A 27,403-nucleotide genomic window follows, 5' to 3' on the forward strand; every position below is an offset into this window, starting at 1 on the left:
GGAAAGGCTTAAGATTATACAAACAGATCCAGCTCAATTGGAGAGTTATCAGAATGGCTCAGAAACTGCAAATAGGAAAACAGGTTCAATTTTTTTCTTGTTTTTAGTTCAACACTGCGCTCGCTGTCATGTGGTGCTTCTTGACCCCCACAACAATATGAAGCTATGAAACATATCTTATCAAGCCACTTACTGTTAGCTCATCTTCATCAGAGTTGAAGAGATTGTCAAGGTCAGTGTAAGAGACAACCAGGTCATTTTCATGAAACAAACTAGTTGACGCCGTGCGATTGTGAGGGGGAATACGCTGGGCATCTATTGCTGAAAGGAGAGAGATCAAAGGCTCAGCAATGGACTCTGTTCTAGCAGTTTAGACAATATAGTTTAATTAGAGAACCTACTATCAAATAGGGGGACATGGGTGGCGCTGTGGGTTAAACCACAGAGCCTAGGACTTGCTGATCAGAAGGTCAGCGGTTCGAATCCCCGCGACAGGGTGAGCTTCCGTTGCTCGGTCACCGCTCCTGCCAATCTAGCAGTTTGAAAGCACGTCAAAGTGCAAGTAGATAAATAGGAACCACTCCGGTGGGAAGGTAAATGGTGTTTCCGTGCACTGCTCTGGTTCGCCAGAAGTGGCTTAGTCATGCTGGCCACATGACCGGGAAGCTGTACGCCGGCTCCCTCAGCCGCAACCCTAGAGCGCCGCAACCCCAGAGTCGACGGGACCTAAGGTCAGGGGTCCCTTTACCTTTACTATCAAATAAACCAATGTATACTTGTTGTTCTATCCAGTTTTTAAAACAAACAGCATGTGTTTCAAAACAGCAGTGTTACCTTGTTTGACAGAGGGGCTAAACAGTGACATCGCATCCTCTCCAACATTAGGTGTCCCATCTTCAGCCTGCAAACAACAAAAGGGGTCAGCAGGCCGCATGAGTATGTAACTGCACCACATGAGTTATTTAACATATAAAGCTGCCTTATACAGAGTCAGGCAGTTTTCACCAACTAGGCACTTTTCGGATGTGCCAGTCGGGGCCAATGGGAATTGTTGTCCAAAACAGTTCAAAGGCACCAATTTAGTGAAAATTGGTCAATTTCAACTGGCAGTAGCTCTTCAAGTAGAAGTCCAAGAGCCTTTCAGATACAAGAGTATTAGTTGTCCCTTCTGCCTGATATTGCCTACTCTTACAGGCACTTGTTCTTGGGCAAAGTTCTTCCCCATCGCTTGCTACCAGAGCCAGTGTGGTGTAGTGGTTAAGAGCAATAGACTCGCAATCTGGTGAACTGGGTTCGTGTCTCCACTCCTCCACCTGCAGCTGCTGGGTGACCTTGGGCTAGTCACACTTCTCTCTGAAGTCTCTCAGCCCCACTCACCTCACAAGAGTGTTTGTTGTGGGGGAGGAAGGGAATGTTAGCTGCTTTGAGACTCCTTCAGGTAGTGATAAAGTGGGATATCAAATCCAAACTCCTCTTCTTCTTCCCTATGCCCTATCATTTATCATAAACAGGTGACCGTGTGACATGGGGCAAGGCACTGAGACTGCTTTTTGAGAAACACAAGGACACACATGCATGCTTTAGCTGAGATTTCTGCAGTGCCAGGGGTTGTACTAGATGACCCTCGGGGTACCTTCCAACTCTACAATTCTATTACTCTGCAATCCCTTTGGGGTCACAGAACTAGTTGCAAGGCTCTACATCCTCTTGGTTCATGTGTGCTCCTCACTTACTGTTTCTGCATATGCTCCTGGTCCCTCATTCCCTGTGCTGGGCTTCACCCAGACCTTTCACTCACCTTGTGCTTTTTCCCAGCTTCTCGCTCGCTGTTCTGCCTGTCCTTTTTATCAGGAAAAGGGAATTCTTCATCTCCATCAACAAATGCATACGGATCCATTTCAGGTTCCTGGTCAGCTACTATTGCCGCTAGATACTGGTTCTTGCTCTGGTACTGCTGCACCAATTCATCAGAGACTTTTAAAGGTTTTCTACATTGCACCATTAACCTGTACACAGGAAAAAGACGAGGTTACAATTAATAGAAACCATATGCCAAAACCATTCCAGTGATTAAAACCTTTAATCGCTTCTCAAATTGTAACCCATCTTTCCTCCAATGTGCTCAAGACAGCATTTATTACCCTGGGAGAGGTGGGCTGGTCAGCACAGTTCAACCAAAGCAAAGATCACCCAGTGAGTTTCATGGCTGTGCAGGGAGCTCAGCTGTCTGCTGTCCAAATCTTAACACATTTAAGCACCATACCTTACAAGTTTTTCCCCAACACCACACACATAGTGGAATCCAACCCCCGCCCCGCGCACACAAAATTATAAATTTCACTAGAGTCCCACAACTACTCTAGACAACAGTGGATTTCTTCTTCCTGATTTTTTCATATGAGTTATTATCAATTTGGTATTTTAAAAGTCTTGATGTCCATTCCTAATTAGTACATGGCTTACGTCAGCTCTTCTTTCCCAGCAATGGGGTCTTACAATGAGGTCTTTAAAAACGACAGCACTATTCACCTCAGCTTTTGCTTATGTTTATCAGTATCAAACCAATTATCATTTCAGTAACTGCCATACTGGAAAGTACAGATTATTATTATTATTATTATTATTATTATTATTATTATTATTATTATTATTTTCTTACATGCCTTTCACCACAAGGTCCCTGGGTGAGTTTGAACAACATAAAAATACAGTATTAAAATCAGTTAAAATAATATACAATCAGATACATGATTGAAGAGCCTTTACCTCACAAAAGCTTATGCCATAATTTTATTCTGGACATTATTCCAGGAGGGATTTCTTCTCTTAAAATTCATATTTTGCTAATGAATGAAGCAAAAACCACTTCTCTCACTGCCCAGAATTCACATTATTCTCTGCAATGAAGGCCTTTTGTGCACCAAGACCAGAGAAATATGCTTCACGGGAACATAAAGCAGTACAGTTGTAGATAATGGATGGTTTAGACTAGAGCGGGAGAGAGAGACTGTGGTATCCTGGGAGACCACTGACCAGCTTCTACTAGATCAGCTGGGACTCTCTGCAAAGTTTGCAGGAGTTAGGGAAATTTGATCTGATCTAGCAAGGCAGTTATGAAGATCAGACCTAGATTTATTAGCTTCAGTTAGCTAGCTGCATCAGGTATCTTCAGATCATGCACTGGGACCATGCCTTAACTGTGATCATCTCCATTCAATCTATTTAATCTCCTTAGGGTTTAAAATGCACAGGCAGGCCTCCATGTGCAGAAGAGACTCTCTGCTTCAGACTGTCATCCTCAAACTCATGGAGGGTTTCATTCTGTAGAGCTGAGGTTCCCAAACTGAGCTCAGTGGACCACCAAAGCTTCATTCAGGTGGTTCGAGGCAAGCCCACATTAAATATTCATTTTATTTTTTAACTGTGTTTTTACTGCTGCTTTTATTTCTTACGCTTTATGTTTCTGTGTTGCAATTTGAATTATATGGAGTACAAATTGGACTGCAATAAAATACAATGTAACAAACAAAGGAAACAGTAAAAAATACAATTAAAAATATAGAGCATCTATCACAGCACATTGCAATTGCTATAACCGATGGAAAAACAGCTAAGTGGCCTGCCAAGACAACCAGCAAATTTCAAGTGGTCAGAGGGAGGACGGAGTTCGGGAAGCACTTGTTTAGTGATTCCACGGCAATGGGGCAGGTCTTGGCAGCACATCTTCACTTCCTCTTGAGTGTTTTTTACATGTGAGGAGCTTCAGCAGCTGAATGGGTTTTCATAAAATTTAAACACAGCAAGTGAAGTCAACCCATCCTTGGGTTAAACATTTGCAATCAGAATAATAACCAGTTGTATCCATTTAGAAACACATTAGCAAACCTTTTTTTTTTTTTTTTTTTTAAGGCTCAAAGTTTTGCAGTCGCTCATAGCCAGTAAGACCACTGGAAGGCTATTCAGACAAAGAAACTTTACATTAGGTAGTTCAGTTAAGCCATAACTGGCTAATGCAGGCATCTAGTAGGCTAATAATAATTTTAAAAAGCACTGTTGCTTTATGAAATTACTTGCAAGACGCTTATAAGAAGTAGACTCTGAACTGAAAGGCTGTCAGCAGAGCAGATTGAACTGGAACCCAAGGTCTAATATATGGGTCAGCACCCAGGGAGCCCTGACCAAATCTTCTCCTAAGATCTGCAAACCAGGTCCTCCCACTGCAGAGCGAGAGACAAAGGAGGTGTGGAGCGAAAGGCACCGGGTCAGCTGACCCAACCTGCACACCAAAACAGGAGGAGGATGGTTGAGGTGCTGGTCCATCGCCTTCTTTACCACCTTAAAGTGTCCCTCCAGAAAAGCAAGCTGCTGAGCAAGAGCTTAAAATGAACCAGAAGATTCTCTGCAAACTAAGCCTGTTTCTCATGGTGGTGGTAACCCTCTGTCTGGGCTGCAGGTGGGGGCCTCCATGAGTGAATGCTCCTCTTAACTCAGTCATGCAAGCCCCCACCTGCAGACTTGCAATGCTACAGCAGACAAAGGTTTACCACTACTGTGAGAACTAGGCCACAGGCACGTTTAAAGAGATAAACAACCTCAAGCCCAGGAAGTGAAAACAAGAACACACTTTTCGGTGCTTTACACATCCTCAAACTACTGTGGTAGATGAAAATATAATCAATCTGTTTCAAGCATGACCATTTGGAGCATGCTCTTCCCAGGCCTCAAGTAACTTGAGAATAACTTTGCACAGTGGATTTTCCAACTAAGAGGAGCTTCAGCCTGCCCTCCCTGGCCACAGAGACACATTTGATCAAGTCCTTTTCCTAAACCGCCTCTCAGGTGGGCAACAAACTGGCTGCAACTGAGCATTAAAGACAGCTGGCATTTCTATCTGGAAGCAGCTGGGATGCTCTCATGACCCTTGGCAACACCACACACCAGCGATTTCAATACTTTTTACCTTCCCATGTCAAGTTGTTTGCTGTTGCAGGGATGCTGGCCTTCACTGTTATTCTAGATATTTATATCCTGCATCTCTGCCCCAAATAGAGACAGCCAAGGTGGTTTACATATTAAAAAAAAAAGCCGTCTATGAACACTGGAATTTGGAACAGTAAAAAAATACTTAACGGGCTGCAGATAACATGACTTCACAGTGGAGAGGAGAAAAACCAGTATCTAATTCAAAGGCCTCCTGGCTCAGAACCATCAGCTTCAAGCAAACTGCTACCAAGAGGGAACAAAATGGATTTCCCAAGGCAGGATGTTCTACAACCTAGGTGAGGCAACAGATAAGGTCCTGTCATGTGTATTCCCACCAACTGCACTTCAGGGAGCAGTGAGACATGAAACATCTTCTGCCCAGCAGGAATATAGGATATACCAAAAACAGACCATTGGCCCATCTCTAGCTCAGCACTGCCTATATATATATTGTTAGGCAGTGACTCTTCTAGGTCTCCAACAGGAGCATTTCTTTCGATATCCTGATCCTAAGCCATTTCTTGTGCAGAGATCAGGCCACAGAATATACTCAAGAGGGAAAGAACGGTAACAGACAATTTTACTGATCTTCTCATTCATGAACAACAAAGTTCCTCGGAACACCATTTGTAAGGCACTATTCAGATTTATTTCTATTTTTAAAAACTATCTTGTCCAGAAGCAAAACAACTTTTTGGAAAGACAACAGCACAGGAAACCTGCTGACAGCATTGTTTTGTTAAATTGGCACCTGCCTTCAGAATAAGCTCACAAACTATACCAAAATGAGATCGAAAAGGAAATGCATGTTTCCTTACCCTTGAACAAGAGCAAAAGAACAGCTGAATATTATTCAGAGTTTGAAAATGTTACCAAGCAGCTAACAGCTGATGCACAAAGGATGAGCGACAGTTGCAAGCAGCACACTCAGCTTTTACAAAACTGTAGAGCTTATTGGTTTGTGGGGGATTTTTTGTTTTTATTACGTATTTTGTGTTTTTTATCTTGTATTTTTATGTTGAAAATCCTTGAGATTTATGGATTAAGGGAGGTATACAAATTTAATAAATAAAAAATAAATAAATGAGAAGCTTACTAATTTTTCCTCCACCAATATGGAGGGAAAAGGAACTGTTAAGTGTTGGTGGGCTGCTTCCAGTCTCAGGATAAAATCAATGAATGTATTTTCAAACTTCTAGTTCTAGATTTAAATGCCCACTTAAATCCAACAATTACAGGTGGGCTCTGCCTTTATTTTCATTAGCTCATTCAGAGGCAATCCAGCTTTGTGTCCCTTTCATCTCCCTCTATTTTCATGTCTCAACAGCAGCTGTACACATCTCCTACGATTGTCTTAGAATACTTCAGACACACGAGTTGCAAGTTCCTTATGCCAGGATTATTTCAGGAACATAACAGCTCTTTTGAGATTCAGCAGTAATCAAGGACAATTAAGTTCACTGTTGGTTAGAAAGGAGGATGAATTACAAAAAAGGTTGCTATGAAGCCTTTGCACAATGAAAAAACAAAAAAGAAAGAAAGAAATGATCCCCTTCTAGACATACAGGAACCAGAATACGACCCCTCAAAAAACTCTCCCTGCTGCCACTTAACTAGCACTCATAGGACGTTGGGCACTGATGTTTACAAGTATACAACTAAAATGTTTTAAGCACATACTTGAAAACTTCAAAAGTGTGGATAAACATGAGTTGATAAGCACGTGTCTCATGCAGATAAACTCATTACTGTGCCAAGTTTCAGTAGGTAGCTATAGCCAATGTACTTTTAGGGATAAACCCAAGGTTTGCTGCCAGGTTATATGTGACAAAGCCTAGAACAGGGGTAGGCAACCTAAGGCCAGTGGGCCGCATGCGGCCCAATCGCCGCCTCAATCCTGCCTGCGGGCGGTCCAGGGATCAGCGTGCTTTTACATGAGTAGAATGTGTCCTTTTATTTAAAATGTATCTCTGGGTTATTTATGGGGCCTGCCTGGTGTTTTTACATGAGTGGAATGTGTACTTTTATTTAAAATGATGCATGTCTGGGTTATTTGTGGAGTATAGGAATTTGTTCATATTTTTTTCAAAATATAGTCTGGCCTCCCACAAGGTCTGAGGGATGGTGGGCCCACGGCTGAAAAAGGTTGCTGACCGCTGGCCTAGCATTAAGCAAACATGAGATGAGATGAGTCAAAAAGTGACAAGAGATAAGGGCAAGTGAAAGGTGCCATCTTTGCACAGGCCACAGACCTCTGGTTCCAACTGTGAAAGGTAAGAAGTGGTGATGTTGAGCAACTGCCCTGAGAACAGGGGCTAGAGGAGAGCCAAACAAAGGCACCAGAACAGCACAGAACCATCCCTCCTGCAACCCAACCCCATTCAAAAATGATTCCTCACACAGAAACTTTTTAAAAGCAGCTTTGAAAGCTAGTCTTTCAAAGCAAAGTCTTAAGACTGCACCCCCACCCCATCCCCTTCTTTTCCCACTCCCCTTTCCAGGTTCCATTTCTGTGATTAGTTTCTATTGCAAGTCAATTAAAGAGCCATTTCTATAATTTCAAACTCAAGTTAGCTGCTCTGAGCACACAGGATAGGAACAAGATATAAATCTTGCTGATACTCTGATATCAAAGAAAACACTCTCCAACAGATCCAACAGACATGGGGCTAGAGATAGGTGAGAAAGCTCAAAAAGAAGTTAACTTCAGTCATGTTCCCTTTAAAAATCAGAGGACATGATTTCCCTTTTCATTCCACAGATTCCAATGTATTGCAGAGTTAGTTACAAGCTTAGAAGCTGGGAAACCCACAAAGGGATTTTGCTTTTGACTGAAGTGAAAACAAAAATCTAGAATGGAAACTATGATAAATCATCTAGCTGAAACAGAGCTTTTTATTCATAACACATAAAGGAGATTCATCAGCCACAGAGAACAAGGGAAACAAAGGCAGACCAATTCAAATATTTTGTGGTTTTAAGTCCACAGCATAAGCTGCATTTTAAAACTGGTATTTCATTTATAAATAATAGCTCTTTTAGCAGCGAACACCAAGAGGTATTCAATTAAATGGTAGGTCCACTTTCAAGAATTTGACACACTCCTAGTTACATAGTCCTCTCTGAAGGAAATACAAAAGCTTCCAAATCTTAATAGCATCAGTGGAGTTCTTGGACCAGGTTGGCTCTATAGCAGACCTGGGCTATCACTCAAGTGGCTTTTTATAAAGAGAATAAAAATCTCCACGCAGGGGAAAACTGCAAAAATTAGTTGAACATATAATTTAAGCCATCTAGCCCAGTATTATCTTTTGACAAGCAGTAACTTCCAAGGTCTCAGATTTCTTTCCCAGCACTTGTTACTTGAGATCCTTTGAACTTGGAAATGCCAGGGAATAAAACCTATGAACTTCTGCATGCAAACCACATACTCCAGCCCCATGCTGTGCCCCTCCCACCAAATTCAAATGGTACAATCATCCAATCCCTCTAGGATTTGAATACAGGACCTCTCACACTCTGAATGAGAATTTGAATTTTCTAGTACTCATACATATACACAATTGAGTGAATACTTCTGCATTTTTATCCTGGACATTCACAATTAAAATGCCCACAGCAGAACCTCAAGTTCCGCTCTTTCTGAACCATGATAATACAAAGGAAAACAAAATTATCTTCCCATAAGAACTAAAAGGTTTTTGGATTAGATGCAAATTCTGCTTTTAGAAGTTAAAACATAAGGTATGCTTACTCTGTAGCTGAAGGTAAGTTGTCTGACCCTGCAAATCCCATAGGGTCATCCTTGAACTTTTCACTTGGGAGCTGTGGGGGCAAGAAATTCACGTCCTTTTTCTTGGGAACCTTGTAATACTTCCACGTGGAATCTGCATCTTCTTCTTCCAAGTTCACCGCTGCACCAACATACATTGTGGGCTCTATAACTTCTGGGAATTGAGCTGGGAAAGTCTGAGACAAGCCCTCTATCCTGTCTTCCATTGTTTTTGAAGGAACTAAAGGATCTGGAGTTGGCATCTGATAGAAATGCTGGCTCTGGGGAGTGGAAGGAGTTTTAGTTGCCCCTTCATCAGCAACATCACACGGGTGAGGACTAAGGGGAGGTGGCTGGGGAGAATTTGCCATTTCAGTGCCATGCATCTGAGGAGTCTTTGCTACATCATTAGTTCTGAGATTTGAAAACCTCACTTGGTTATCGGACGTGGTAATCACAAGCCTCTGATTGGCCGAGTCCGCCTCCATGGCAATGTCATCAGTGATGGAAACACGATGGTGAAATGGGGTCAAAGGACGTTTCTGGGGCTTATCTCCTTTCTCTTGCTTCTCATTTGCCTTGTGCTTTGGAGCTGCTTGCTGTTGCTGGCCCACAGGCGGCACTGGCCCCTGCTGAATCGCAAGTCTTGGCTTGAGACTTTTGTACCTAAAGAGGGACAGGAGAGAGAATTGGGGTGGGAATCATCTGTACTGTTAACTGCCGGTAGCATTTCACATTTCGGCAACCATTACACAAAAGTGAATTCAGCTAAATATGTTGATATGCAGATGTAACGCTTGTCCATGATTACTATACTGCTTTGTGGTTTAGCTCAGTGAGTTAAGCCTTACCTTTGCAGCTTATGAACACGGAGACACCAACTAGTCACCTTAGTAGCAGAGGGCATGAAGAGGCGGCAAAACTGCCTTAACCACAGTTTTCTCAGTGCACACGCGGTGCTTACCCACAGTTAGCGGAAGTCATTGTTTGCAAACCCACTTCCAACTGTGGCTTCCCATCCTGATTTCCATCAGTCCTTAACTGTGGTTTAGGCATTCAGATGCAATGCTTAATAATGGTTAAGCATTATGTTGCCACAGGGGAACACATTCCTCCTACAGCTACTGGCAAATGTATATGCCTTAATGAAGCATTTACAACCAAGTAAAAAGAGAGGACAGAGAAGCAGGCAGGATAACATATCAAGATGCTGCTGCTGTTCCACCTAGACCAGGCATAACTCGACACTCCAGATGTTTTGGGACTACAATACCCATCATCCCTGACCACTGGTCCTGTTAGCTAGGGATGATGGGAGTTGTAGTCCCAAAACATCTGGAGGGCCGAGTTTGCCTATGCCTGACCTAGACTGTCCTCTGGCCCACCTATTACCAACTGCCCTCAGGGAAAGTCCCAAAAGAAGGAAAAACAAGCAGTCAGAGAAAACACCAGCTACCTATGCTTGCTCTAGCTGGGCCAGATTTCCTTTGTCTTAAGCATATGGTTTTTAATGTACCCATTGCCCATTTAATATACCCATTACCCATTTGACTTGCAGTCAAAAAGCAGGCTACAAATCCACTAAATCAGTCATCTTCAACTCTTTTAGACCCAAGACCCATCTTTAATCCAGTGCATTTAATCCATCCTTAATGCATTTGGAGAACAATTTCTTTCTATCTTTTTACCATATATTTGTATGGTGGTAGTGCTGTTGTGCCTCATCTTAGTTCAAAACCCTGTTAGTGGATCCCAGCTCACCAGTTAAAGACCAATGCACTAAATAAAATAAAGTTCCAAAGAGCCTTTACACCTAGTCTGTTAGCTTACCGTATCAACCAACATGTTACCTTCTTACTGTTTTATAATTTTTATAAAATGGATCCTGAAAGATTCCTGCATAGTTTTACACACTACAACTGAATGTTCTGCAAACTTTACCTTGAGCAAGTGCAATTTGTCCTCTGCGTGGCTTCAACAAACTCCCAAAATGACATTTTGTCAACTGTCTCATCTTCACATACGCCATTTGATGTAGCAGAATACTTCCTCCTGCATTGCATTTGGGAGAGAAATTCTTCTTTTAAGTAAACTGATGAAAATTGTGGAGAAAACATGAATCTGTGGTGGATCATATAATTACTGAATCTATATATTTTCCTGGTTCACCTGTGTCTAGAAAGAATCATATTTGGACAAGCTGGATTTTTCTCTCTTTGAAGCTGATGTTGTACCACAAATGACTAACAGGTATGTGTTTTGCTTTCCCAGTAGCGATGTATGGAAGTGAGAGCTGGACCATAAAGAAGGCTGATCGCCGAAGAATTGATGCTTTTGAATTATGGTCCTGGAGGAGACTCTTGAGAGTCCCATGGACTGCAAGAAGATCAAACACATCCATTCTGAAGGAAATCAGCCCTGAGTGCTCACTGGAAAGACAGATCCTGAAACTGAGGCTCCAATACTTTGGCCACCTCAAGAGAAGAGAAGACTCCCTGGAAAAGACCCTGATGTTGGGAAAGATGGAGGGCACAAGGAGAAGGGGACGACAGAGGACGAGATGGTTGGACAGTGTTCTTGAAGCTGACCAAACTGCGGGAGACAGTGGAAGACTGAAGTGCCTGGCGTGCTCTGGTCCATGGGGTCACGAAGAGTCAGACACGACTAAACAACAACAACACGTGTTTTGCCAGGCAGCAAAATACCTTTCAAGTTAGTACCTTTTGTGGACTTACAACGTGTGTGTGTACACACACACATGAAAACTTTCAGGGAAACGCAGACAACATTTACCATATCAATCCAGTGTAGTAGAGTCATATCTTGGGTTACAGACACTTCAGTTTGCGCGATTTTGGGTTGCACACCGCGCCGAACCCGGAAGTACCGGAACAGATTACTTCCGGGTTTCGGCGCTTGCGCATGCACAGAAGGGCTAAATCACGCTTTGTGCATGTGCAAAAGTGCTAAATCATGACCCACACATGTGCAGATGTGGCGCTGCAGGTTGCAAAATGGCCTCCTGCACGGATCACGTTCGCAACCCGAGCGTCCACTGTACTGTATTTAAACTGCTACAATTGAGAGGGCCATTTCTATATATTGTTTCAGTTTTTAATGTTGACACTAACTAATTAGGAAAAAGTGTGACTATGAGGGGGACTTCATAGCTATCTATAAAATTATGATTCACGTGAAGTTTCCCTCCCTCTCATATAAGTCTCACACAAATGAGGTTGACTGGCAGCTGCTTCGGGATTTACAAAAAAGAAAGAAAAAAGAAGGAGCTTTTAACACTATGCATAACGAACTTAAGAAATTCAGTGCCACAAGATGTGTGGCAATACCCACAACTTTGTGCAATATTAGATTAGCAGAAAGGGGGTAGGCCTATCAGCAACCGTTAGCCCACGGCAGCTAAATGGAGTCTCCCACATTGAAAGGCAATCTGCTTTTGACTTCTAGATAAGGAAGGGCAACCACTACCATAAGACCTTCCTTGTGCGTACCCCAAAGCATATGGGTGGCCAATGCTGGAAACTAAAATGCTGGTCCAAATTCCAGCAAGGGAATGGCTTAACTGCACAGCTTAACAGCTTAACTGCACCACCTAGAACTAGGAATCTCAACAGAGAAATGGCTCCTTCCACAGGTCCCCACACCATCTGTGCAGGTTTGCTGCTGCTCCAGATACAAAGAAAACAGCCTTCATTACAGGCCATTATCTTCCTCCCTCCCTCTTCCAAGAGCCTGCCAGTTCTCATTAAAGAGTGATTTATCTGCCCACTAAATACACCCTGTTATCTGCTTGGCATTTGATGTTGACTTTTGTATATTGTTTTGTCTTTGTTTGCTGCTCAAGCTTTAATAAAAATAGCTTTAAAAAATAAAATAAAATAAAATAAAAACCTAAATACACCACCTGTTCTGGCTTTCCTATTGTTCCCACTTGCTGCCTAGTCTTCCCAATCTAACTCCTAGGCTAGGACACAAAGTCCAAATCCAATAGACTAACCTGGCAGCATGGAGGGGGGAAAGCAAGGAAGTATTCTTTCTTAGTGCCTTGATCAAATATTATTCCTAAAAATGCTGGAATACATTAATTTATCTAGTGTGCCTGCTATTTGGAGAAGGAAATTGAGGAGATAGGCTGGGCAAAGATAGATTCAGGGTAAAACTCTCTGGACAGAGAGTTTCCAAGCATGTTGCTGCCCAGGGCCTAAGTAGTTTCTTACTAGTGAGTAGCAAGTTGACACACTTTCTTCTAGGATAGAAGGGTAAAGGAAGTATAGGTTAGGGAACATACATTAGTTTCTCTAGGATGGGAGGTGGCACTTTCTTGGGTCATAGCCAAGGGAGAGATGGGAAGGGAGAGAAAGCTGGCCAATACAGCAATCGATAAAAGTGTTTTACACATCCCCATCCATCTCCTTTACATGCCTCTGATGTCTTCAGACTTGGGTGAGCAACAAATTAAAAACACTAAAATGTACCAAGCAATTAAGGAACATGTGCAGCTTTGGTTGAACTCATTTGAAAACAACTGTGTTCCACTTTTAAGTACAGATTTTACAATGTCTCCATATGCACACAAAAACCTCATACATACTTGGTCAGCGCTCTATTCATATTGCATTCTTGCCAGACTCTGTCAACCACTTGATTGGCCAGCTTCCGAGGGATTTTGCCCCCATGGTGACTAATGCTTTCGGAGCTGAATATGTCAGAAATAGAAGGGAGCTTCACCCACTTCTGGGCTGAACGAGTATCAACTGAAGAGAAAGAGGGAAGGCAACACAAGAGTTAACTAGACTGTTAGACTTTATCCATCCTATCTGCTTAAAAAAAAAAATCAGAGCGCAGAAGCAGAGGCAGCCACAGCATTTTGTAGGCACCAGGTAGTTGTTTTTTTAAACAACAACATTGTCTTCCTTTTAATTACTTACTCTAGGACATAGCAGATAAAAAGGCACTAAAAGTGTCACATTAAATTAGGCTTTGTCTATTTCTCATATACAAATTACAGAGCATTACACAAATTATGCTCAAGTTATTTGTTTGTTTGTATACCACTATTTCATTCATCCCCTTCATAGATCACTGCCTTGTCATGGCGAAGGGGCTTGAATAACTCCAAAAAGCTATGAGCTATGCCGTGCAGGGGCACCCAAGACAGACAGGTCATAGCCGAGAGTTTAGACTAAATGTGATCCACCTGGAGAAGGAACTGACAAACCACTCCAGTATTTTGCCAAGAAAACTCCATGGGCATAAAAAAGGAGAAGCTTTGAGAAGAAAGTGAGAGTTTCCAAGGCATGCTCTGCTTCGTGGGGTCACGGAGAGTCGAACACGACTAAGACGACTAAACAACAACAGTTTCATTCATCTCTCTCTCTCTCAAAGAATTTTATGGCAATAAAAACATAAGATCATGCAATATACTTAAAAATAGAAAAAAATTGAAGTAATACTTCAAATACTGAAGTATTTTGAAGTATACTGAAGAAACACAAGTTTCAAAGTATGGAACAAAAGTAAGAGACGGTAACTAGGTTCTATCCAGTTTTGAAGCATGCACACCCACCGTGAATGGTCAAACCTACAGACACTTGTGCTCAGAAGTCTGTAGTTTTTATCATGACAGATTGCATGGAGTGCAATCTCATCTATCTCTCCCGCACATTCCTGCTTTCTACTCTCCAATTTACCATGGAAAACCTCATCAAAGCACCAGGAACTGAGAATGGACAGCAGCATGCACTCAGAAGGTATCCTTTGGATTTCATTGTCTAAGGGTAGGGGTTTGAAAGCACACCTTGCTCAAGATGAGCAGACCTGGGTTTAGTCAGTGCCTTGGGAATCACATCAGCTGCCCCTTTGGTTCCATGATGGAAGAAAGGCAGGATATAAATGTCAAAAAATAATCATGGTATTAACCATTACTTTATGTCAGGGGTCAGCAAACTTTTTCAGCAGGGGGCCGGTCCACTGTCCCTCAGACCTTGGGGGGGGGCCAGACTATATTTTGAAAAATAAAAATAAAAATGAACAAATTCCTATGTCCCACAAATAACCCAAAGATGCATTTTAAATAAAAGGACACGCTAATTCCCAGACCGTCTGCAGGCTGGATTTAGAAGGCAATTGGGCCGGATCCTGCCCCCGGGCCTTAGTTTACCTACCCATGCTTTATGTCTTGCTGATGAGAGGCTATTTGAGCAGGGAGAACATGTCAAAACAGTACCTCGCCTTTGTAGATTTTAAGTATGACAAAGCTGATGGATGGGGAAGGAGTTATACTCTACCTGTTTGAACCTCTTCTGGGGACGTAGGTGGAGTCAGAGTGACCGAGGACATGGCGGGATCTCTTGTGGAAGCAGGCACTTGATGGACACCCAAGCAGTTGCTTGACCCAGCAGTGCTAGGAACAGGAATGTCTGTCTGAGGAACTAAAACAAAGCATGCCGGGTAGACCATCCGTACACCAGCTAAAAATAAATAAACAAAAAAAGTTTATTACACAGTCCAACCCAGGCACAAAGTACATCACTACCCACTGTAACACAAACTGGTTTTTAAGCCTTGCTTGAAACAAACAAACAAACAAACAAAAAATCTGACAGGCAGACAATTTGAATTCTCCACCCTCATTTTATCCTCATATGTGAGAGAGGTTGGGCTGAACGGCCACAAACTGGATCAGCATCACCCAATGAGTTTCCTGGCAGAGAAAAGGTCTTCCCACTACACAAGTTGTTTACATCATGACTGATCCTCTCATCAAGGAAACCCAGAAGTAGCTTCTCTGAAAGGCAGCTGTAGGAGAGAGTTTGGAGTATATTCTTGGTTCAAGAAGAGTGAAAAAAGGGCCAAACAAGCCTGGAGAGTGAACTAACTGCACTTGGGACTTGACCCAGAATTTTTGAAAAAGTGCAGGTTTTTTTACATCACATATGGGGGCTCTTTAGCAAAGTTTGAAAGCTACCACACTCCACTACACTAAGCAGTATCAATTTCAGCAACTGCTTATTAATAATAACATATGATGCAGTAAGTAACTGTTTACAAGAGGGTCAACATTCCTTAAGGGGCAAATCTGTCAGGGAGTGTTAGCAGTGGATGTGGCCAGAGCCAAGAATGGGAACGAACATCCCATTTTCTAACCCCCCCCCCAACCTCTGCAACTGCCTTCCCTGTCTCCCTCCTCACCCCAAAGGCTTCAGCAGGCAGACTTGGGAGTAGGGGTGGGAGGAGAGGAGAGAACAGATTGCTCTTGGCCAATATCTGAACCAAGAGCCTGCAGAAGGCTTTTGAAATTAGGTTGAGAGCCTCATGAAAATTAGGTTGGGGTGCAAGTTGCCCACCCCTGCCTTATGACAAGCTGCAGGAAAACTGTTTAATATAACCTGAAAATTGCCAACATCTCCCCTTTCACAGACATCCCAATGAATGACTCAGAAAATTACTAGCATCTCCACTAAGCCCTGTAACACATGGCTTACGGTTCTCTTCAACTATGAAATCTGAAACTATTTCCGCTGTTGCATATAAATCCTTGATGGCCCCAATCATTTTGCCCATGCCTCAATTATTCTTCTGTCCAATGCTGGGCTAAAAGCATGTTACTTGTCAGTGATGCAATATAATTTATCTACCTTTTCTTTTTCTCCACTAAAAGCAGTAAGACGCCTTGTCATCTTCCTCATAAATCCTACTCTAGTTTGTCTTATAATAGTGCCACTCTTCTCAGTGAAAATGCTTTAAATTTCAATCCATCCTACCGCCATTCTTCTTCTTTTTAAAGTTAAATAACGACATACGCTTCATTGTGACTTATAATTCCTCTGACACTCTTAAAGCAAATCGAATTCTCAATTGTTTTCACTCTAGGAGGTCAGTTTTGTAAATTTTGGCAACTAACCTTAATGCTAAAAGAAGCACAATTTCTTATGACTGCTTACAATATTTCCCTTTCTTTCATCTAATAACCTCAAGATAGTACACATGGTTCTCATCCATCAATTTACCTTGTAATGACATTGTGAAGTTTATCAGGCCAAGAGATATAGTGACCAGCACAATGGGTGACTGCTATGCAAGAAGACTTGGGTAGCCAATGTATTATAGCCTTGTAGGACTCCCAGCTCCCACCAGCCCCATGGCCAATGGTCAGAGATTATAGAAACTTTGGTGGGCACCAAATATATAGAGATGTGGGTGTGGGTGTATGAATGATGCACCTACCTTCCTCTAAGCCTTCCTTTCCCTTTGCATTACCAACTACAAACTGTTTCCTTTGTTTTAAAATGTTCCATGATCAGATCTGTCTGACATCTTGTGCCCCCACTACAATCCATGCTCTTGGTGTTTGTTGTTTTTACACTTTCTTTCCCTCCATTTGCTCTATTTTACCTTGACATTCTATGTAATAACTTTCTCATAGTTTTAGTGTTCAGTTTTTCAGCAAAGCTTTTGAGTCCTCTTAACCTCACGATTATCTCAAACTATACTAGTTCCCATTTAAACAAAAGCTAGTGAGATATCAGAACTATGACAATTATTTATTAGACATTACCGTTGTGCCTAGCTCTTGCTTAGAAGGAAGAAACAGGAGTCACCAATTTTAACTTTAGCAGCAAGACCTTTTTTAAAACAGGCAATTAACAGCTCCTAAATTGGTGCTCTCCTGTCCCATTCCTGATAAAGATAGCTCATCGGCAATATTTTTAATAACACTGCAACACTTATAGAATCATTTAGTTGATTTAAAGACATAGTCTGATTAAAAGAATGTTTGTTTTAAACAAGGCAACAGCCCATTTTTTTTACATCTCCAACCCCTAGTGTCTGTTCCAATTTACACAAAGGTGACCAATAAGAATTTGGGGGGGATTGTTACTACTAAATCCACACTACATATGAACTAAGTAAGTTTTCACAAGTGAAGACCACCTTGACTGTCTGGTGACAAGACATTTATCAGAGAGCGGAGAACTGCATTAGGAACTTCAAAAATAGTAATTAAATAAAGCAATTTCATTTGTTGGAGGCAGGTGAGGAACTTGTGACCCTCCAGGTGTTGCTGGACTAGACAACTCATCACCAATGGCTATGCTGGTTGAGGCTGATGGGAGCTGGGAATCCAACAGTATCTGGAGGGCTACAGTCCCTCCCACCACTGGTTTAGGGATTTAAAAAGCTTTCATACCAACAAGGACTTCCACAGCAGCGAGAGAGTCATCCTCCCAATCCATTTCTTCTTGCTTTTCCTCCAATCCCTCCTTCAGGTTGGATGTGATAGGATAGAACTGTTTCCATTCCCCAATCAGTTTTTTCGTAGCTGAATCAGACAACTTGAACGACTGTCCAGTGAGTGTACCATTTAATCCAAAGGGACTTAGAATAACTACAAATACAAAGAACAAGGACATTCATCATTCACCAGCACCACCCCAAAAAGATCTATGATGTATACTCAAGGGCTGTTGGTGTGTCAAGGGGCTAAGCTTCCATGTGCAGTAAATTTGCAAAGGAAGTTAAATTTTTTCAAGGATTCCACTAGAACATCTCTTTTGCTGGATGGCTAGCCAAAGCCTGTATACCATCACTGCCCCCATGAAGACTCTTATTTGGGATCAGTTTCAGTGGCTAAAGTTAAGCAGCTATTAGAAGCTTTAGGGTGAACATTCCAGTTCAGAATATTTACAAGAATCATTACCAAAGCCTGCAAGGCAGGGCAGAATAAAAAATAGCCAGTGTAATTAGTCAATAGCATGGGATGCCATGGGTAGCTCCAATCCTCTCGCTGATTTAATCCAAGGGCAATTCAAGGACACATTCCAGTCAGGCAAAAACATTCAAGAAGGCTATGAAGCAGGACTAGACTAGTAGGGGTGTGGCCTTGAGCAAATTCCAGGAGCCAGGTTCACCCACGCACCTGGGTCTGAGGTTCCCCAGCACTGTTCTATGCTCATTTTTCTTTGGAAATTTCCAATTAAGGCTAAAAGCTGAATATTGCTTCATATTAAGGGAAGTTCCACTATCTTTCCTTTTTATTTTTTATAAAAAAATGTTTACGTAACACTATTAATGGAGAATATCAGTATGGTTTACAAAAATTATATATAATGCAATGCAAATATATATATATTTATAAAGTTAAAACCAGAAATCAGCTAAGTTTTATGGAAAGGTATAGTCTTATTTGCCTGGATAGGACAGAAAGAATGTAGGTTTTCAGCAGGTGTTTAAAAGTTCGAACAGAAGGTTCCTGCTCAATCCCTATTGGCAGAGTATTCCATAATACTGGACTCATAACACTAAAGCAGGGGTAGGCAACCTAAAGCCCATGGGCCACAAGCGGCCCATGGGGGTCGTTTAACCAGCCCATGGACCCTCGCCACCCGCTCAGTTGGCTCCCATGCGCCACGCTAAACCAGCGTGGAACAGAGCAGGGACCGCCTTCCACAACGCTGGCCGGCTTCCCATTGGCTGCAGAAAGCTCCTGCAGCCAATGGGAAGCCATGCACGCACGCCTCCTCCACGCCGGAAGCAGCCAGAAATAGTGTTTGTGCATGTGTGTATGCGTGCACACTCCGGCCCACTGCAGCATCTGCGGGACTGTGAACCGGCCCAAGTTACAAAAACTTTGCTGACCCCTGCACTAAAGGCTTGGTTTTTTATGACTTAGGAGGCTATTCAGGCATATTACAAGAAAAGAGTGGGCAAAAATCTTGTGCTTTTTTGCTCCCTTCCCGCTTCTCCTACACAGGCTTTCCATCTTGGTTTGTAGTAAGTGTAAACCATAGTTTCCTAGGAAACAAGGAATGTCAATCATCTTCAGACTACAGCTTGAAATCACAATTTGTGAACAAACCAGTTTGCACAAATCATTTTTCAGGGTTCAGAAAGAATGACAAAGGAGCAGGAGGCTTCTAATCTCAACACATAGTTCAGCATTATGAATAGCCTCTTAACTCTGACAAAGTTTGAAATCTCCACTTAAAAGCACCGTTTTAAATCTCAGAAACAATTCTGTGCTTTAATTAGCAGGGTAGACCGTGCTCTACTGTGCTGCATGGCAGCAAGGAGCCATCCTCACCTGACGATCTCAGGACAAGGACTTATTGTCCCTCATTAAAATGTATGTGTACTGAAACAGGGTGAGTTATGTAAGAATCAGTGTACCATAACAGCAGATAGAAATTCATCCAAACGTCTGATATAGAAACGCATTGTAAGAGATCAGCAGTAGGGAACAATTTTCTCCAATACAGGAGAGGTGAATGGATTATTATTATTTTTTAAAGAAACACCAGTAACATCTACTGAAACACAGATTGCAAGCTGCTACGTACAGGTTAGGCTAAAATTATTTTCTTTTCTTTTTTAATAATAGGGGAAACCTGGTAACAAGAGAAGGATGATCTCTAAAAGCGTCATAAACTGGTCTATGTTAGGAAAGTTACCCTTCAACAGTTGGCAGCAGCCGACAGACAGCTGAAAAACTGCTGAACATGAGTGTTTTTTTAAACTTGCATGTAGAGGAACCAGTCAAAAAATAAGTTCAGGGTCATTCCAGGAATAAAACATATGAGATCCATTTACTGCCATCAAGAAGTTTTGGGTTTTAGTGCAACATATAGGCATCAACACTGAAGAATCTCAACGCATCCTTAACAAGAATAGCTTATTAGTTTGCACTACAGGAAGCTCCAGTGCCATTTCACACATTGATAAGAGGCAAACACAGGCAAGGCCATCAGGTGTACATCCCAAAAGCTATAGCTAATCAGTGTTTCTTGGCAAGAGTACCTGTACAATACATATTTGCTTCAACTGGCATTAATGTACTATGTGAAATGACACGTAGATTAAAAACCACATTTTGCCTATTGTTTACAGCAGCCTCCCCAAACCTCATGCCTTCCTGATGTTCTGAACTACAACTCCCATCCTCTCAGATATGTGACCACGCTGGTTGGAACTGATGAGAGTTGGAATCTAAAACATCTAGAGGGGACCAGGTTAGGGAATACTGAATTGAAGATTCTCATATTTTGTTGGAAGTTCAAAATGGATCTTTCAAGACAGCTATTCCTGACAAAGCTGAGTGTTCAGAATAACTAATAAAAAAGAAAACTAAAACCCAAGAGAGAATCTGCAAACTTATTAAGACATTTTCATCAGTCTTGTGATTAACCTCTACTCCAGGGGTCAGCAACCTTTTTCAGCGGTGGGCCGCTCCACCATCCCTCAGACCTTGTTGGGGGCCAGACTATTTTGGGGGGGGGGAATGAAAGAATTCCTATGCCCCACAAAAACCCAGAGATGCATTTTAAATAAAAGGACACGTTCTACTCATGTAAAAACACGCTGATTCCCAGACCGGATTGAAAAGGCGATTGGGCTGCATCCGGCCCCCGGGCCTTAGGTTGCCTGCCCCTGTTCAACTCCCTCTTGCTACGAAGCCTTCATTTAGATAACAGAAAACAGTCTGTCCAAAAAGGACACAATTAATCTCTGGAGTCAATCAAAGAAACCTACCTTGAAAAGGGCTGTTAGACTGCTGGGCCAGGGTGAGATGTTCTTCACTAACAAAGTACACAGGTTGGTGCTGGTTGATTTCCACGCTGGTACAAACATTGCTGTCCCCGTGCAAGAAGAAGGTGAAGGAGCAGGACAAATGTTCACTAAGAAAGAAGCAGAAGGAAATCAAGGTGATTGGTCCAAGCAGGCATCCCAAGAAAATGAAAAGTGCAATATTTCTTTATGAACTGCCTAAGTTCTCTGTGCAGCTTACAGTAAGAAAGAAAAAGACAGAAACCTTAACACATAAATACAGTATAAAAAGAATCCCTCATTCACATCACTGAAGTTAAAATACAGATATAAAAATTGAGAGGCCCTTCAAAAGTTTATTTGAATGTAGAAAAGAAAAGATTTTTGGGGGGAGGAGGAATACATTCCCTACTCAAAATGGGGGGACTATATTTTTGTCCTGCCCCAAGCGAGTGGTCAGGAATCCCTTAGTCAAACCAGTACCATCAGCATTCCACACCATACACATCAAGTGATGAGCAAGATCACACCTTTTGATGCAGACCAGAGATAAAGAACCTATTGTTCTCTAGCTGTTGTTGGCCTACAACTCCCATCATCCATAGCCACTGGTCACACCAGTTGGGATTGCTGGTTCCTGGAGTCCAACAACATCTGGAGGATCGTAGGTTCCCCATCCCTGATGTAGACATTCCCATCCTCTACTGCACAGAGCAGAAACTGGAGGCCCCAGGACCAAATCAAGCCCTCTTAATATCAGTCCTCACTTCCCAGTTAAAAAAATCACAGACCAGAAGAATGTGTGGAGAAGCAGTTTACCAGTGGCTAGAGCAACCGGACTTTGCTGGGTCCATTTCATAGGCACCAGCTGAGCACAGTTAGTTACTGACTGAGGCAATGCAACACACTTGTTCATACAGCATGATACGTTATCACCACAAGCTAGCACAGAAAGGACTAAGTGCAGCTGGTACCTTGTGTCCTTAGCCAATAGACTTTGCAGAAACATTTGAGATAAATTTCTTTCAAGATTTAAAAAGGTCCACAGTTCCCATTTGTAAAAGGGATTAAGTTGTTTAAGACCACCAATTGTGTCTTTAGTCTTAAAAATTTCAGAGCTAACAAGAAAATGAGTGCAACAGCACCTCAGAAAGTGGAAGAATATAAACTACAACACTTTGGGGAAAGGTATATTTAACCAGGCTGTTTAAAATTAATCTATTTGTTTACACTCCATTATCTTCAATGACTAATGAGCATTTCAGAAAACAAAAGGTCTTGACTAAGGATTCAGACACTCTTCTCTTCAATTAAGTTGTAAGAGACTTAATGCATATGCTCCAAGGCATCCTTGGCAATCTTCAAACAAAAACCTGCAAAGTAACTCATTCTTAACTGTCCTTAAGTAAACAAAAGCCTGGAAAATTCAGCACATGCATCAGGAACTTTAAATCCACTTGTACAGCTGCCGCCACCTCCACATACACACTTGTATAGTTGACTGAAAGGAACAATTTAATAAAGAAAGATCATGTTGGTACTGCCTACATGATAAATAGGCTTAACATGGGAAACCTAGATATACCAGGGACAAAGGTTTAACTATCTTCTCAAGACCATTTCACATATTACAAAGATGTTGGTAACCAAAGATACTCTCTGCCAAGAGGCAGCAGACATTCACAACTGCGGAGCAAGTACACAGTTCATTTTAGATGCTTCACACTTTATATGGCTGGGGGAAGCTTTACACATTATGTTTTTGAAGTAAATTAAAACAGTCATCAATAATAACAAATCATATTCAGTAGGAACCTAAAAACATAACCAAACTGGAGGAAGCCCCTATCTGTGGACATATATATAGTAGAAACTTAATTAATGCTCTGTTAATATGGCTAATATGGCTTCCCACAAAGAATCCTGAGGATTGCAATTAACAAAGGATGCTGAGACTTCTTCATTAGACCTCCTTACCCTACCTCTGGCCTTGTACAAGTAACATTCCCAGGGGAGCAGGAATGATTATCGTATGAATATAATGATTGTTATATCAATTTAATGGTGCAATTCTATATATGCTTACCTGGAAGACAGCTACATTGAATTCAATGGGGAGGGACTACAGCACAATGACAGAGCACATGCTTTGGATGTAGAAGGTCCCAGGTTCAATCCAGTTAAAAAGGACCAGATAGCAGCTGAGGGGAAAGACTCATCTTTGGCTAAGACCCTGGAGAGCTGCTCCCAGACAGAGCATACATTACTGGGCTAAATAGGCAAACGGTCTGATCTCATACCAAACAACTCCCTGTGGTTCTATGTAACAGAATATTTATTCTCAAGTATGCATGCATAGGACTGCCGCTTGTTACATACATGTGCTCTTGGTATCAGTTACCTATCTATAAAATGGCAATAGGGACTTCTCTACAGAGGTAAATGAGAAGCATCAGAAAGTGAGGATCATAAATCACTGTGTACACCAAGTGTGTTGATGAGAAAGTCAAAACAAAAGAGCTTTGTTCTCAAATCTGAAATGTAATGCCCTGGAAATGGAAATGTGCACACAAGAACTAGGGGAAATGTTTTGTTTTTGAAACTGGAATTAAAAACATCCTGAATGGAGGGGAGGGGGAATCACCAGCCAGAGTGTCTTAAAGACTTACAACTTTAAAAAAGTAACACTATTTTTGTTCCAGATCTTTACTGGTTTTCACAGGGGGGAAAAGTTTTGTGTGAGTGCTATGACCAGAACTCACTCTCCTTCTTTACCTAGATCAAGGGTTCTCCTAACAAGTAATGAAACTACACATTTATACACAGAGAGAGACAGAGAAAACATTAATTTCTTTCTCTCTCACACATCCTTCTTGCTTGGTGGCAGGGCAGAGGGATCACAAGTACCAGTACTACAAAGGAAGGATTTTGGTGATTTACAATTAGCATTCAGAGATCTAAAAATTGAGAGATAAAAAAATGGCATTTCCATACCCTCTCAATAAAGCCTCTCAGTAAATGGTACAAACCCTATATTTATAGAACTAACACAAAAAATATAAGAAAAATCAAAGCTATATGGGAGAGCTGAATTTTAGTCAGTTCCAAATCACTTTCACCCACACAGCTCAGACCCTGGAGCTATTGCTCCATCCAATGACAGCTTGAAACTGAAACCTTGATTTCTCTTCTCTCTCACCTAGCAAAAGCAGGAGAAGATGGCATATTCAATTAGGAAATTAAGCTCAGTAGGCAAGGGCTAAGATTCAACAGTACCCATTTCCTTGCAATTGCAGCAGGTAATGTACCTAATTTGTGTTTGGGTTGCAATGATGCTTATTTGACCAAAATTCTAAAAGCCATGCTAGTTCCTCAAGCGCACGTGCGCGTGCGCGTACACACACACACACACACTGTGCAAGCGGTTTCACATCTATCATGGAAAGAGATATCACATGAAACCCCACCTCTAAATCAAAGACATCAGAAAAGAGGAGTGTGTTCAAATCACCAGTCAAACATAAAAGCTACTGTTTTATGTTTTGTGTTGGGTACTTCCCTTCTGTGCCATTCATATGCTACAGCTCTCAACTGTCACGTCAATAATGGTTTATCATTATCCCTTATAGTATTAAACTCGGGGGGGGGGATACCCCAAACACTGACAAAAGCAGAGAAATCACTGCATAGTCAAGATGTTGTCCTTACGTCAGGGGCAGTCTGTGCTGGATCTTCCAGCACTAGCTCAGAACACTTCCAGCACTCATTTTCAGCTGGGCGTGTGCCAGTTCTTATGCAGCTGCATCAAACAACTTTCACAGTTTAGCTCAGACAACTGAAAAAACTAAACTGAGCAGATTTATCAGCACTAAAAAAAAAGCAAGCAAACAAACAAGCAAAAACCCCAGCAATTAGGGAGGTTACCTAGCTCTTTTGAGAAAGCTGCAAATCTAAGAGGCAGGTGCTACCTCGGTAAGGTATGACAGAACTGTTTTTGAAGAGAAACAGCCTAAAAAATAATTAAAAGTGGGAAGCATAGCCCCAAAGGAATGCACTCTGTGCTACCAGACAGGCATTCACAGGAGATCATCAGAATGAAAACAAGATCATAAGAATATACGAGCCCTGCTGGATCAGAAGGAAAAAATGCCTATCAAGTTCAGCATACTGTTCTCACTGTGGCCAAGCAGAGCACAGCAGTATTCTCCTGTTTGTAATCTCAGTAGCAGGTATTCAGTTATTAGTGTGCCAGCAACTTCCATCAAGCGTACTATATTTACCGATATTTCCTACATCTAAGCGAGGGCAGAATCACACACACAAGACGAGGTTCACAGTTTAGCAGGCTTAGCTTATTCACCATGGGTGGCACTCAATGTTAGTCATACTCATTGAAATCAATGGTCTGCTCTCTGTATTACATAGCTGGATGTCACCTAATGGGTATAATCCAAATTAAAGTACTTTGAAGTCCCAATAATTTCAATGGGAGAGATTAAAGCAGCTGCTAAATACTTCTACTGACGGCAGTGGAGCACAGAAGTACTTTTGAGCAGGTGTGTGCAGCAACTGAACTTCCAACATTCACTGTCTTATTAGCATCGCAGCAAATTCTTTAATTGGGTCTTCCATATCTTTAATTTTTTTTTATTAAAAAAAATCCAAGCAGTGTGTCATGTTAAGAGAAGAAATATCACTCAGTAGCTATCACACATTTCTGCAATCAAGAAGATGAATTTTGGTTACCTGTTTCAGGTTGCCTGTTTCAATTCAGTAACCATTTTGCTTAACAAAATAAAGAACAATGAGAAACACACGGTTGCCACCAGGGAAAAAAGCATAAAAGTTCTTATGTTTTCTTAAATTATAAAAGAGAGGTGACTGTAGAGTTATTGAAGAAGTTCCAGAAGTGAGCTCCTGCCTTGCATGCGGAAGGTTCCGAAGTTCAATCCCTAGCACCTCCACTAGCTGTGCTGGTGCCAGTCAGTACAAACCTAGCAATCCACAGGCAGCCAACAGACCAGCTGCAGAGCAGTCAATAATATATGTGCTTGGGCTGCACTTGATTCATCTTTTTTCCCTGCAAAAATCAAGGGCATTTTAACCAGGGCTGGATTTAGCAAACAGGCTAACACTAGCCTAATGCAATTTTCGTAATACAGACCAGTGCAGTCTGCTCATTTTTCCCTCAAAAATTGCCAGTTAAAGGAGCCCTTCTCCATGACCTCACCTGACCTAAGGCTCATGACTTTCATAATACAGTACTGGTTGTGATTATGATGCCAGTACTGAAGGGGGAAATGGTTTATCAAGTGGTTTGCTGAGACCTGCGGTATTTTTTACGTGCACTGAGCAAGACAAACCAGTAGTCTGATTTGGTATACACAACATATCCAAACTGCAACATGGAAACAAAGCTTAAGGAGAAGCATGTCCTTCTACACAAAATATTAAAATGTTACCTAGGAAATAGTTAACAGATAAATATGCATGATTTTTTTCATAACTATAGTATTTATATGTTTGACAGGAATTATTTTAAGGAATGTAGCAAAGGACGAAAAGCTAACAAACTAGTACTAGAAACGGTCACTAAAGTTGCTGTCCTATACAAGTCCTATGGAACTTAAAGTGGCTTATGGCTGAGCAGACCTGTATAGGGTTACAGTATTATTGTATAGGAATTTACAGGACTTGTATAGGTCTGCAGTGTTATTGTAGCAGTATTAAGATCTGCACAGGACAATCTGTAGGGGTTCACAGATATAAAACAGAGGAATTTTCTCTATCTTGTAGTAATTAAGCAAATCTTAAAGGATACACATGCTTTGATGATTGTGGAGAACCCCTTGTTGACAGACAAGAAAAAACACAACATTGTATTAAAAGTTTGTTTTCACAAGACCACTTGCTAGCTTTATCTGATATACTAATGATTTCATATGCCCATCTTCCTTAACCCACTGGTACCAGCAGACCATAGACTGGAACTTTCCATTCTCAGAATTTTTCCAGAAAAGAGCATGGAGTTCTACTGCTGGATCTCTTTAAACACACTCAATAAAGCCATTCTAGAAACCTAAATTA

The 27,403-nt window shown here is 41.6% G+C and overlaps 1 protein-coding gene across 1 annotated transcript in view; it reads right to left on the reverse strand.

Annotated features, from left to right (window-relative positions):
- MED13 (mediator complex subunit 13) overlaps positions 1-27,403 on the reverse strand; it is a 102,954-nt gene that overhangs the window by 28,608 nt on the left and 46,943 nt on the right. The window contains exons 4-12 of the mRNA XM_081890132.1: positions 21,302-21,447; positions 17,964-18,161; positions 15,061-15,243; positions 13,365-13,527; positions 10,697-10,807; positions 8,738-9,421; positions 1,799-2,006; positions 835-901; positions 194-321 (exon numbers count right to left, since the gene is read on the reverse strand). Of these exons, the coding sequence (XP_081746258.1) occupies positions 194-321; positions 835-901; positions 1,799-2,006; positions 8,738-9,421; positions 10,697-10,807; positions 13,365-13,527; positions 15,061-15,243; positions 17,964-18,161; positions 21,302-21,447 (1,888 nt within the window). The remainder of the gene's footprint in view (positions 1-193; positions 322-834; positions 902-1,798; positions 2,007-8,737; positions 9,422-10,696; positions 10,808-13,364; positions 13,528-15,060; positions 15,244-17,963; positions 18,162-21,301; positions 21,448-27,403) is intronic.

This window comes from Podarcis melisellensis, assembly GCF_964234715.1.
Source record: "Podarcis melisellensis genome assembly, chromosome: 15".
In the NCBI taxonomy this organism is placed as follows: Eukaryota; Metazoa; Chordata; class Lepidosauria; order Squamata; family Lacertidae; genus Podarcis; species Podarcis melisellensis.